We start from the raw sequence: 12,630 nt of genomic DNA on the forward strand, positions 1-12,630 counted from the left end.
GATGATGAACTTTTCCTTTAAACACTGCCATGTATCATCGGTTATTATTAGTAAACCAAAACCACCAGCACAGACTTCATATTCATGACCAAAAGACACAAAAGATCATCAAGAAGATCACTGAATCAAATCTGGATTCTGAAATCCCTTACAACAGCAGCTCGTGGTAAATGTAATATTGGTATTTGATCGAGCTGTGACTTTATGCATCTTTCTTCATCTCTGTTGTTTAGTATTAAACACACAATCTACAGCAGTTTGTGCGTCTCTGATGAGATTAAACAACACGTCAAGTCAGATATCGTTCAGACTCGTCCACAAACCGTCTCGCATTCATCCAAAAACAAAACGTCCATTATAAACAGACAAAGAGTGCAGATTTCAGTCATTGATCTGGTGTCTGTGATCATCTGAACACATTATAGCTCTCTTACGAATCCATTCTCATCGTATTCTGAGGTTTGCCTGATGTCTTCTACATCTGACACGAGACGGTCGGGTCGTGCATGGTGAGAGAATTCATCACGGTGAACTGCACAAACAAGACGTGCAGGTTTGATGAACCCATCCGACAGCATGTCAAGACACGAGTGAAGAGAAACCGGTGTACCCACGATGGACGTTTTGTCAAAGCACTTTGCGAGACGGACTGGACACCAAAACGTTTTGTTGAATACATCACATCTGAATGAAGGATCTTCGCTATGAAGTTTACATTGTACACATTAAAAAGCCCAAGTGACTCGAACAAAGCTGAACAGAATCTGTTCATCGATGCCTCCACTAGACAAAAACCAGCTGAGTCAACATTCACTTTGTTTCATGTCATCGAAATGTGTCAGGCTTTCATCTCCAGAGTTTAAAAAAAACATAAAACACAATGTAAACATGCTGTGTTCAACAGACAATGAGACAAAAAAGTCAAACACAACAGCAAGAAACAGAGATCAGACTTGAATATCAATGAGCCATTATTAGTAGGACTATCAATAAGCATTTGGTCATTTAATCCTTATTGCATTTAAATATTTACATGTGATAAGTACAATATGTCTATTTTTCCTAAAGAAAACAATTTTGTAGTACAAAACCTTAAACCCACCAAAGAAAATGTTGATTCGATGGCTCTATAACATCGGGTATAAATGAGAGATGAAGGATTGATGATGAGATTCTGACAGTCTCTGTGTGTGTCGGGTCATTATCTGAACCTCACACTTCAGACGTGATGCTTTGACAGGCCTGTCATTATACTGTATTAACAACAGAAGAGTCTGAATCATCATCATCATCATCACGATCAGCTCAGAAGTCAAATCACAACAGCCGAGAATCTAAAAGAGCACGGTCCATATCACATATGTTTTACCTTCAACGCTTAAAAACTATAATAATAATTAAAAACCTAGTACTTCTTTTTTTCTTCCTAACCTGAGCAAAAGAAAGCATTAGATGTTTAATGTACTGAAGTATTAAAATAAGTAAAGGTAAAAATGTGTTTATAAAGCAAACATGGTATCAAACTACATCTGCAAAGTCAATCAAATGTTTTCCAATAGTGCTTTTATCAAAAGTGTGTTTGTTTTCTTCAAACATTAGAATATGACATCATTTCATCTCCCATGTTCACATTATCAGACATTTACAGGAGTAGAAAACATGGATGACACACATGTGCTTATCTAGCACCGTCTGAATCTGAGCACTTGCCCTACTGAATCCACACTAATGGGTGTCGCTATAAAGACCCAGATCACAATTTATTGGCTAGTAACACATAACCATAAAATTACTGAGTGCACCCTAAAATTAGCAATCCAGCTTGTGTGCGTGTGTGTGTGTGTGTGTGTGTAATGGACCGGTTCTTGGGTGCAGCTGTGTTGGCACTGTATCAGATTCAGTGTAAATTTTAAACATGATATTTCAAGAGTGAGACCGTTTACATCTGATTCTATCTAATAAGCAGCTGCGTCACTACACGTGCACACAGACACACGCGAGCGTGCACGCAAGCACACACACACGCAAGCACACACACACACACACGAGCGTGCACGCAAGCACACACACACACACACACACACAAGCGTGCACGCAAGCACACACACACACACAGACACACACATGAGCGTGCACGCAAGCACACACACACACACACGAGCGTGCACGCAAGCACACACACACACACACACGAGCGTGCACGCAAGCAGACACACAAGCACACACACACACAAGCACACACACACGCAAGCACACACAAACAGACACACACGCGCGAGCGTGCACGCAAGCACACACACAGACACACACGTGAGCATGCACGCAAGCACACACACACACACACAGACACACACGTGAGCATGCACGCAAGCACACACACACAGACACACACACGCAAGCTTCCATGCAAGCACACACACGCGAGCGTGCACGCAAGCACACACAAAGACACACACACACACAAAAGCGTGCACGCAAACACAGACACACACGCGAGCGTGCACGCAAACACAGACTAACACACGTTTAGTTTCTATGCATCACTACACAAACACACGTGAGCACACACGTCTAAATGAGGATATTTTACAGACTTCTAGTTTTTGTACACAGCTACTTATTATGAACACTCTAACCCTAAAAGAAACTTGCATTTTTACAATTTTGTAGAATTCTACAATTGTTGTAGTTTTGCTCAAATACACACAAACAAAAACACATTTTAACCATAACCCTACTCTAAATGTACTACATTCAGCATATCCAAACAATCCACTTCATTGTATTAAATATAGATTTGTGTTTATTATATACAATCAAAAAAACAAAAATGCGTTTAGTGTTTCTTGAAGCATAAGAAATGCAGTGTTTCACTTAATGTGTCCTCATTAAAGGCTACTATAATGGTATTTTTTGGATCAATAAAAAAACTAAAGGTTTGTCTAGCAAAAATCTCTCATTTCTTACAGACCAAAAAAATATAAAATGTATTTAACTAGACCAAAAAATATAAAAACTTCGATCTACTATGGTGGGTGGATGATGTCACAGAACAAATAAATGTATAGAGATTTGAGTAAATGAGGACAGAATGTTCATTTTTGGGTGAACTGTCCCTTCAAGCAAGATTCTTAAAGCATCATTCGATGTCATCTGATGCTTTCTTATACAATTAGTATAAAACAGATAAATCTCAGATTTGTGCTTAAAACTAAATACAAAACTAAGTACAAAATAAAACAATGAAAGGATATCATCTATAAAAACAAGACTGACACTTTGTGTTTGAGTTTCACACGCTGGAAACAAACCAATGACCTTCAACAAGAGATCAGATCAGTTCACAGTGTAACCCAACGAGAGAGAGAAAGAGAGAGAGAGAGAGAGAGAGGGAGAGAGAGAGAGAGAGGGAGAGAGAGACATGTGGTGTTAACAGAGTGAGGCTATGGCCGTCACAGTGACTCCATCTGTCTCTGGACCGCCGAGCTGCTCATAACCGGAGGAGATATTAATAACTAAACTCACCATATGTCACATCACCAGCGCTTTCTGTTTGCACTGATCTGAAACCTGTTACTAGTCTGTTACTACCTCTGATCTGAACAGACACCAGCGCACCGCTTACTAAGCCATACTGTACACTGCATAGTATCCAGTGATAAATGATTCAAACTGTGATGTGCTACACACCCCTCATCTTAAAGAATGTTTATAAATCTACAGGACTTAAATACAAATGAAGGTAAAATGCAATGCTTTGTGGGATATGCTATAATGCACTATATAGGCATCCTTAGACACCACATTGAACACTTTGTTTCATCATGAACACATGAGAGCTGAACATTTACATTCGAGTCTACAAATATTTTATCTTCAGTTATTCATCACCTGGATAGTGACAGTAAAACAATTTTTTCAATATAATATTAGACTTTTATCATTTATTGTCTTACGAAATTGTGTAAACTCAAAAGCATGGATAATACCATCATTTATTGGAAGTATATCACAGAGGTTTTACAGTACAAGAATCATTCAAAGAAAATTGAAGTTGGTTGATAAATGTAAGCGTTATTGTGCTTTCTATCCAGCTCGTCCTTTTTTACTCTAAATTTTATTTTGTGGACACAGTTTGAACAAAGTAACAGGGAGTATATCTGAAGTCATCTATCATAATGAACCCCAAAAATACTGGAGGGATCTTACCTTTTGTCTGCACTTTAAGACCACACCATAGGCTCCTGTGTGACAGAGAGAGAGAGAGAGAGAGCATGAGATTTCACCCATCGCCCCGTCTTTATTCTGAGTAAATGCATGCAACTGTGCCAAAACCCAAAGAGTGCTTTGTGTCAGAAGAGGAAGGACAGAAGAAAACAGGAGGCTTTGATTTACACGTTTACCTGCGGTCACCACCAGACAGAGATGTCCGTTTGCGCTTACTGTCAAGAGTTTATTTCAACAACGTGTTTAGCAAAAACAATGTTTCTGTCATGTTCTGGCATTAGAGATTATATATATATATATATACACATATACTGTGCATATATATCTGAAGCACAAATCAACAGTCCCTCATGACCTGCAGAACAGAGGAACAGAAGAACCGTGAAATTGTCCAGTGTATTGATCAAACACTGCTTACAAACATATCGTCATGTGTAGTTAGAACAGGAAAATAAAGATACTCATAAGGGTTTAAAAGAGAGAAAAACCCATCCCTGTGTCCAATCACAGCTCACGATTACAGAACTCACGGAAGCGACAAATTCATATGCCACTTGGCAGAATCAGACGAATCAGACTCATGCCAACATGGACAGGTTGTGTGACATGCCCTCATCCTCGAAAACCATATGTCATGTTAATTTTACATACTGCTGGTCCTAATAATGCATACGGTCAACTTTCTAGACATGTTCTTGTTTACTCACAGCGAGCGAGAGAGAGAATACAAATAAATGAAAATAATTAAACATAGAGCAAAATACAAAACAAAGAAATAAATAAAGAATAAAAGAATGAATGAATAACCAGAAAGATACATAAATATCTCAATATTTAATTAAGTAAAGAATTAATCAAATAAAAATAAAGACTTTTAAGTAAATTAGCAATTGATCAAATACGATAAAGAATTGATCAACATAAGACGTCCTTTGTACAGGACTAGATGTTCAGACGAGTTTCATCTGGATGATTTAGAAGCTGTGGAGACGCTAAACTGGATTTGTTCTGGTGGAAAGTGGTTTGACTTCACTGGTCAGGATAAATCATGTGACTATTAATGATAAAGAGATGATTCACATTCAGAGATAATGAGATTCCATCACTTCAGTGTCATGAATAATAGAACACCGTTTAATAAAGACACGATCATTTCGACAGCTGCATCTTCTGATGGAGACAAATCACATCAGAACTCCTTCAAATCATAATCGTTTCTTCCAGACAGCGATGAGAACAAATGGAGACGCTGATGTTTCTCCTACGAAACAGACACGTGTGTTCAATGGAGAAGAGAACCTATTAATCCCAAAGTCTACAGAAGTCAGAGATGTGTGTGTGCCATTTTGTCTCAATATCTCAAACAGTTTAAGAGAAACACAAGTGACAAAATTGGTGCATAATAAAGATGAGAACGTCAGCGAAACAAGAGAGAAATAAAACCATTCCCTCCGGGATCGTCTCAAGCTCTGCTGGTTCTCAGTTCATTCTTCTCTTCGCAAATGTAATGACATCATCTCGCACTGATGCGAGAGGAAGAGGTACCAAAATAACATCCTGCGGTGTGAAGGTCTGATTGGCTCACTTGACGGGATAAAATCCACTACATGATCTTTACATCACATTCCACCGCTCCAGCCAATCAGAAAAGAATGACACGTGTCTGAGGCGAGGAGAAAGAGCGTGACACGAATGTGAATGTCAAAGCTGGTGTTTATGAGCTGATCTTCAGGTGTATCAGAGGTAACCTGCTTTCTTCAGAGCTGGAATGAGGATGAGAAGAAAACGAGGCCATAAACCCTCAACTGGCACAAAAGTGGAACTCGGTGACCTGTTTTTATTGGAGCAACATGCAGCGAGAGTTTCCGTCAGTGTTGGATTATCTGATTTATGTCGAGTGGTTTTCTGTCGGCTGTGAGAGGAGAGGACAGGTGATGGATGCTGAATATGAGAGAAGATAAAGAAGAACAGCTGAAGAGAGAGATCAAGAGACGGATGGCCAACAGAGACACTAGAAACTAATCTACTGACAGCTGAACACACAGCACGACACACACACACACACACACGGACGGACAAACATACACACACAGCCAATTACACACACAAACAGCCCATCACACACACCGTGTCAAACACACATACAGCCAACACACACAGACAGCTTGCCACAAACTCTTCCAAACACTGGCACACAAAATGTTGATGCATATGGGCATGAGTCTCTCTTCTCTCAATAAGTCTTAAGCATTATTACCTGAAGACAATACAAACACTTTTCATCATATTTATTACATTAATTCTCATCATTCTAATAAATATTTTGTTTATAACAAAAATATTCCTGTCCATAGTCAACGGCATGGCAGAATGACGGTATGAATTTTAATTTAAGAGCGACGGAGAGAGAGAGACTAGATGATGCACTTTCAAAACGACAACAAAAGGCGAAGCTAAATTACGTTGTGTATGAGAGAGGAATTATGGGACATGCGGTTTTCACCATCCAGAGGCGTATGTACATCACTTATCATGTTCACGGACGAGGTAATTGATTTGATGAATTATCTTACAAGAAACGTGGAATGTAAAGCTACGTTAGCCCGCGAATGATATTGGACTTTAACGATTGATTTGGTAGCGTAATGCTACACAGAGTAGCGTAATGCTACACAGTTTAACGTGTTTAAAACAGTCATACAGTTGTTGTTTAAAAAGTAAACTACGTTTACGCTTGTTTGTGTTTGTCACAAAATGGCTTGGACAGAACCCAGATGCAGGCAGACGAAAAGTTAATAAAACAAACTTTTATTAAATGAAAGACCCACAATGGGGAAAACAAGCACAAAGAAAACACTAGAAAACACTAGAAAACAAACACTTCCCACGAGGGGGACAAAACAAGGGTATAAGAAAAATGAAATAATACATCTACAAACTGGAACAGGAACAACATGTAATCCAATGGCAAGACATCCGTGTTGAGCATAAACACTAGACATGCACCGACACTGAACAGAGAGAAACTGAGACTATATAAAGGGAGACACTAACGAGGAGTGATTACATGGGGAGAGTGGTGACAGGGGATTGGAATGAAACCATAACGAGAGTGAAACAACTAACCAGGTGATGGTAATAAAACCCTAACGAAGGTGAAACACAAAACAGACGATGGGAATGAAACCCTTAAGAAATTACAGGAGATAGTAGGGTGGGGCTGAGAGACATAACAGGAAGACACGTGGCGTCAAGTAACAACATAAAGCCACGTGTCTCCACACATAATACAACAGAAACCCGAAAGACGTGGCAATGTCATGGCTAGAAAGCTCGAGACAGGAAGGACAGAGTCCTAACAGTGTTTCCTTTAGTCACCAAAGAGTAATCGTGATCAATAATAACAGAACAACAGATGCTGTATAAGCACTTCTGCCGTAGTTTCTACAGCCGGAAACTGAGGGTCGTGAGGAGCAGCGGATATTAAGTCACTGATATGAGACAAACACAAGAGAGACAAGAGACGGGACTTTAGTTTAAATAGGAATTTCTCTGGATCTGCACATTCTTGGGAACATTTGGGATCATGTAAGTACACGACTGCATGAAATATATCAAGTGATTTTGGGATATTTCACAACAAAATTCTTCCATTTTGTGGCTTTAAGTATTTTTTTCAAGCATCTGCGAATGGCAAATGATGGGATTTACAGGACAGAAAAGAGAAGCCGAAAAATCGTCAAGAAGTCATTGTGAAATATGTGCAGTTTCTGCAGTTTTGGTTTAGTTCCAGCTGCAATATCTTAACATCCCTAAAACAAGATAACATTCAGAGATGGTGAAAATATTGAAATCAAAATGATTCCCCGCTGGCAAATATGTTTTTCTCAATCGAGTGAGGTTTGCGCTTAAAACAAGAAACGATTTAATTTGCAAATAAATTCAGAAAAGTATTTAAACTCTCAGAACGTCTCGATACGGCTTTGCCTCTGAAGGAAATTCATTTTCTTTTCAGGAATATCTTGACACACAAAAGGAAACAAGTAAGAAATGCTGATTAAAATGATTAAAACGATACTCGCCTTCACCCACGATCCCAAGAACCTCGAACCTGTGCATGACATCACCTGAGGCCGGGTTCCTCATCCAGTCGAACAGAGGAGCGGCTCAAGGAGGCGAGTGGTCGTCGTGGTTACGGGCTGGCATGGGGGGACCTGGTACATAATTTCACAGAAAGCGTACGATCACCATGAGCCCATCACACACACAAACCTGTAGAAACGTTAAATAAAAGAGAAATAAACGAGACATTAAGGAGATCTCATGTAAGATGTTTTCTTTTCTGATGGAATGATATTTGCAAACATTCTCCATCATCTGGTGGCAGTGAAGGCGTTGGGTTTCATGTGTGGCGGCACGGATAAGTGTTTGTGCGTGTGCGGGTCACAGATAATTACAATGCAGCTATAAATAAACAGTTTAGAGGAGAAGAGCATTCACACTGCGAAAGAGCAACACACTAAAGTGAAAAACAGAGACGAGATGAGACATGCTGACACAAGAACAACATCCAGACGGACAGATAAAACCTGACGGCTGAAGAATTGAGCCGCGCGACACAGAGACACGTCTCGTTGCGACTAGAAACATCTCAAAACCATCATAACACTATATGACCTTCAAAAGAAGACCTGACAAAATACAGTGAAGGTCAAAGATGATTTGTCAATCTAAAATGTTACAGAATCGATTAAAGAAATAAAAGAGAATCAAAGTATCGAGGTGTAAAACGAATGTTGATTGTAGAGGTGAAATAATCTGGATTTGAGTACATTTGAGTTCATATTGAGATCTTCAGTAATATTGACGTCTCTTCTCTGTTGACTATTGCTCTCCATTTCATCTCTTTGATGTCTAGATATTAAAGAGATCTTCTATGCGATTTTTCTTTTCTATGGTCTTTCCCAACACATCTAGATGTGTCTTTGCTCAGTGTGTATCCATCGGTTGGTCGGTAGTGCTTGAAATGTGCGTGTTGTTTTATTTTGGTTGTTTTTTTCTCATCCTCAAAGAGAACGCCCCGGGTCTCTGTGACAACAGATGGATGTCTTTATTTTGTGTGTGTGTGCCCGTTTCCTTTGGCATTGAGGAGTGTGTACAGTACAGCATGCCATCACCTCCGACTCGCTCCAAAACACAGACAAACTGTGTGTGACAAACACGACGTCTGTCTATCACACAGTCAAACAGTGAGTGAGACAGACACATCATATCAGTCATATTAAACTGACAGAGCCCGGCATGAAAAAACACCTACACCGATAACACATCAAGTTCACAACCTCGCTCTTTACTCAATGGATCACAAAAAGAGGATCATTCCCTCAAATCAAGCAAATTTTGATCATTCTTTTCTGGAGGGAAAGACCCGACTTGATGAAATTGACAATGACATTTTCTTTAAATACAATAAATATCAGTTGAATTCAACGTTTTTAGCCAGTCAAAGTAGGTACAATTATACAATTTTTGATCCCTTTATCTCTGGGATTTTATACTATAGGGCCTTTCCAAAAGAAAAGTTAATTTAAAGTATTTGAACAGTAATAGTTTAGGACTTACAGATATGCAAACTTTGGAAAAAACGTATCTTAGCATATAGACATAAACTAATGTAATGTTACCTCAGAATCTTTATAAAACAAGTTCTCAATCACATAAAACAAATGAGCTAAAATGAGTGTTGTGATGAAGTGAAGAAATAAACCTGATAGCTTGTCTAAGTTCATTCTCCAACTTTCTGATTCTACAAGAACATCCTCAACAACCTGAAGTTTCCACGTAGGGAGATTTTTACACAACAACTCAATCACGCCGCTTTGAAATGATCTAAAAATACCAGCATTGGCCTATAAACGTCCAAAATAACAGACAATAAAAGTACGGTGGAAATAAAGGCCACTTTGCACTTCTGCAGAACAGACATGTTCGGCCATGAATCTGCTAATGTTCTGTAAGAACCAGAGCGTTATGAGAAAACATTCAACGCAGGCTTTTAAAGAAACTAGTCAACGTCGAGTCAGACAGTCGCTGCTTACAAAACAAATACTTAAAACACACAGGGATCACTAAACAGTTGAGCTTTATCTTTGTCGTCTTAACAAAAACTTGATCTTTATGCTGATGATGAATGAGTCCAAATTTTCAACTGGTCATATGAAGGAAGTGATGTAAAATAGTGATGCGCGGGTCGTCTCATAAACCACGGGTCGGGGAAAGAAATCGTCACGTTATTTCACAGGACTGGTCATTTAAACAATATAAAATAACCCATGTGTGTTGCGTGCAAATTTCCCTATAACCTATATAAATTATTTGGGAATATATATGTTCATATTTGATTAGGTTCTTTGATAAGGTTACATAGGCCTACGTAGCAACGTAACTTGCGTGATGTCCCCTAACCTTTGGCCTCACGTCACGAAAGCGCAAAGCAGCTCCCGCTGCCAGCCACAACAAAACAAACAGAGAAATAAGAAAGTGAAGATGGAAGATGAGGTGCGGGAGAATTTAAGGTCGGGAATTTACATCATTAAAAGAAAAGAAGGTCATGCTGCTAAATCTAAAGACTGAGACCGGTTCTCGGAAATAGTTGTAGAAGGAGACAACAGCTCTAGTATCGGATACGTGTGTAATCTAATGATGGTTTCCAAGCACTTTAAGGCTGAAATAATGACATTTTCATTTACATTACAATGCCTATTTAATAGAAGTGAGTGAGTGAGGGGCGGGTTGTAAAAATAGATACAGTGGTGCGGGGCGGGCCAGATCATTTCATAAAAGCAGGGTTGGAAAAAAACCTGACCCGCGCATCACTAATGTAAAAGTATTGAAACACAACCGTAAGATAAGAGACGGAGTCAGTATTCAGTAATAACAGCAGAAAGATTCCTATGCTCGTCTAGAACAAGTTTTTGAGATGTGTCAAAACAAAAGATGAGTTGTTTTTACAAAGCATTCCAACAGAACAACACCTCCTGATCCACGGCTGACAACTAACTCCATGTGTCAGGGTTCATTCCTGAAGACATACAGCAAAACTGATGACTCCTTCTTAAAAAGATTAATATACTATTACAAACCAAAGAAAAACAGATCTGCTTCTTGAAAGGAAGACCGGTGGTGTATGTGGATAACGTCCAACTGACATCTTACGTCCTTTGTAAGGGATAATTCGCCATCACTTGTTGGCTCTCTTTACATATATGACTTCTTTGAAACTCAAAAGAAGATCTTTTAACACTGAACATCATCGACTCCCACAAAACCACTAAGACATTTCTCCAAATATCTATTCCAAAGAGTCGCATGCACATGAGAGTGAATAAATGATGACGGAAATGTAACTGTTCCTTTAAACTTGCAACATGGAAGGACGCTTTGATCGACATCAATTACAGTTTGCGAGTGTTTACTGTTACGTGAAGGGTTTGCAGTAATACATCAGGCCACACGCTCGAGTTATTCATCCATTTCTAAATCTTCACCGAAGCACTATACAGTAGGCACAAGACCACAGTAAAATTACTGAGGAAAGTTCTGTCATCAACTACTCGCCCTCGAGTTGTTCCTAACCTGTAAAAATGTCTTTGTTCTGGTGAATACACAAAGATATATTTGATAAAAATGACAATTCTTGGACACCATTGACTACCGTAGTAGAAACGATTGTTGTTGAACACAAAATGAGGAAAGCAAACAACTCTTCTTTTGACTAGCATTGTAATTTTGCCTCCTACGGTCGTCAATGATGTCCCAGAATAGAAAAGTCAGTTGCTACCCCCTTTCCCCAAGTATCCTTCTTTGCGTTCACCAGAACAAAGACATTTATACAGATTTGAAACAACTTCTGTTGTGACGAATTTTCATTTTTGGGGGGAGTATCCCTTTAAGGCCAATAAAGTCAACATTGAAATGGCAGGCGGGTAGTCAGATTGTATTTTTCACACACTACAATATGAGCCATTCTAGGCTTTCTAAAAGTGTCATGCGATCCGGGCGGTCATCTTGCCAGGTGTGCCCACATCTGTATGAATATATTCGCATAGCTGACACAACAATACAACGAGGTACAATACAAACTGCTATATAAAAGAATGATGTATGAAATGTTAATGTCGTAACACAATACACGAGTTCAGAAAACTAAACTGTGGAGGTTTCATGTCTAAATAGAGCAATAATAGAGTATTGGTAACGCAGAGCAATGAGAGTTTAGTGCATACATACATGTCCACACACATGACTAACGCGTGAAAGCATCACTGTGCACATACACGCACATCTTGATGACTGTGTGCGTGGACGGCGGTATTTTGGTTTGGCGTCGCAGTGAGCCGAGCT

The 12,630-nt window shown here is 39.2% G+C and overlaps 1 protein-coding gene across 6 annotated transcripts in view; it reads right to left on the reverse strand.

The window, feature by feature from the left end:
• Nucleotides 1-8,499, reverse strand: part of LOC306906318 (cyclin-dependent kinase-like 5) — a 28,433-nt gene extending 19,934 nt beyond the window's left edge. For 3 of the 6 annotated variants that reach the window (XM_079477617.1, XM_079477614.1, XM_079477618.1), the window contains exons 1-2: nt 8,310-8,499; nt 4,210-4,244 (exon numbers count right to left, since the gene is read on the reverse strand). In XM_079477617.1, the coding sequence (XP_079333743.1) occupies nt 4,210-4,244; nt 8,310-8,373 (99 nt within the window). In that variant the 5' untranslated portion in view covers nt 8,374-8,499. The remainder of the gene's footprint in view (nt 1-4,209; nt 4,245-8,309) is intronic. The other 3 variants (XM_079477619.1, XM_079477615.1, XM_079477616.1) reach the window with 1 other exon arrangement.
• Nucleotides 8,500-12,630: the final 4,131 nt, after the last annotated feature.

This window comes from Barbatula barbatula (assembly GCF_947034865.1).
Source record: "Barbatula barbatula genome assembly, chromosome: 17".
NCBI classification, from domain to species: Eukaryota; Metazoa; Chordata; class Actinopteri; order Cypriniformes; family Nemacheilidae; genus Barbatula; species Barbatula barbatula.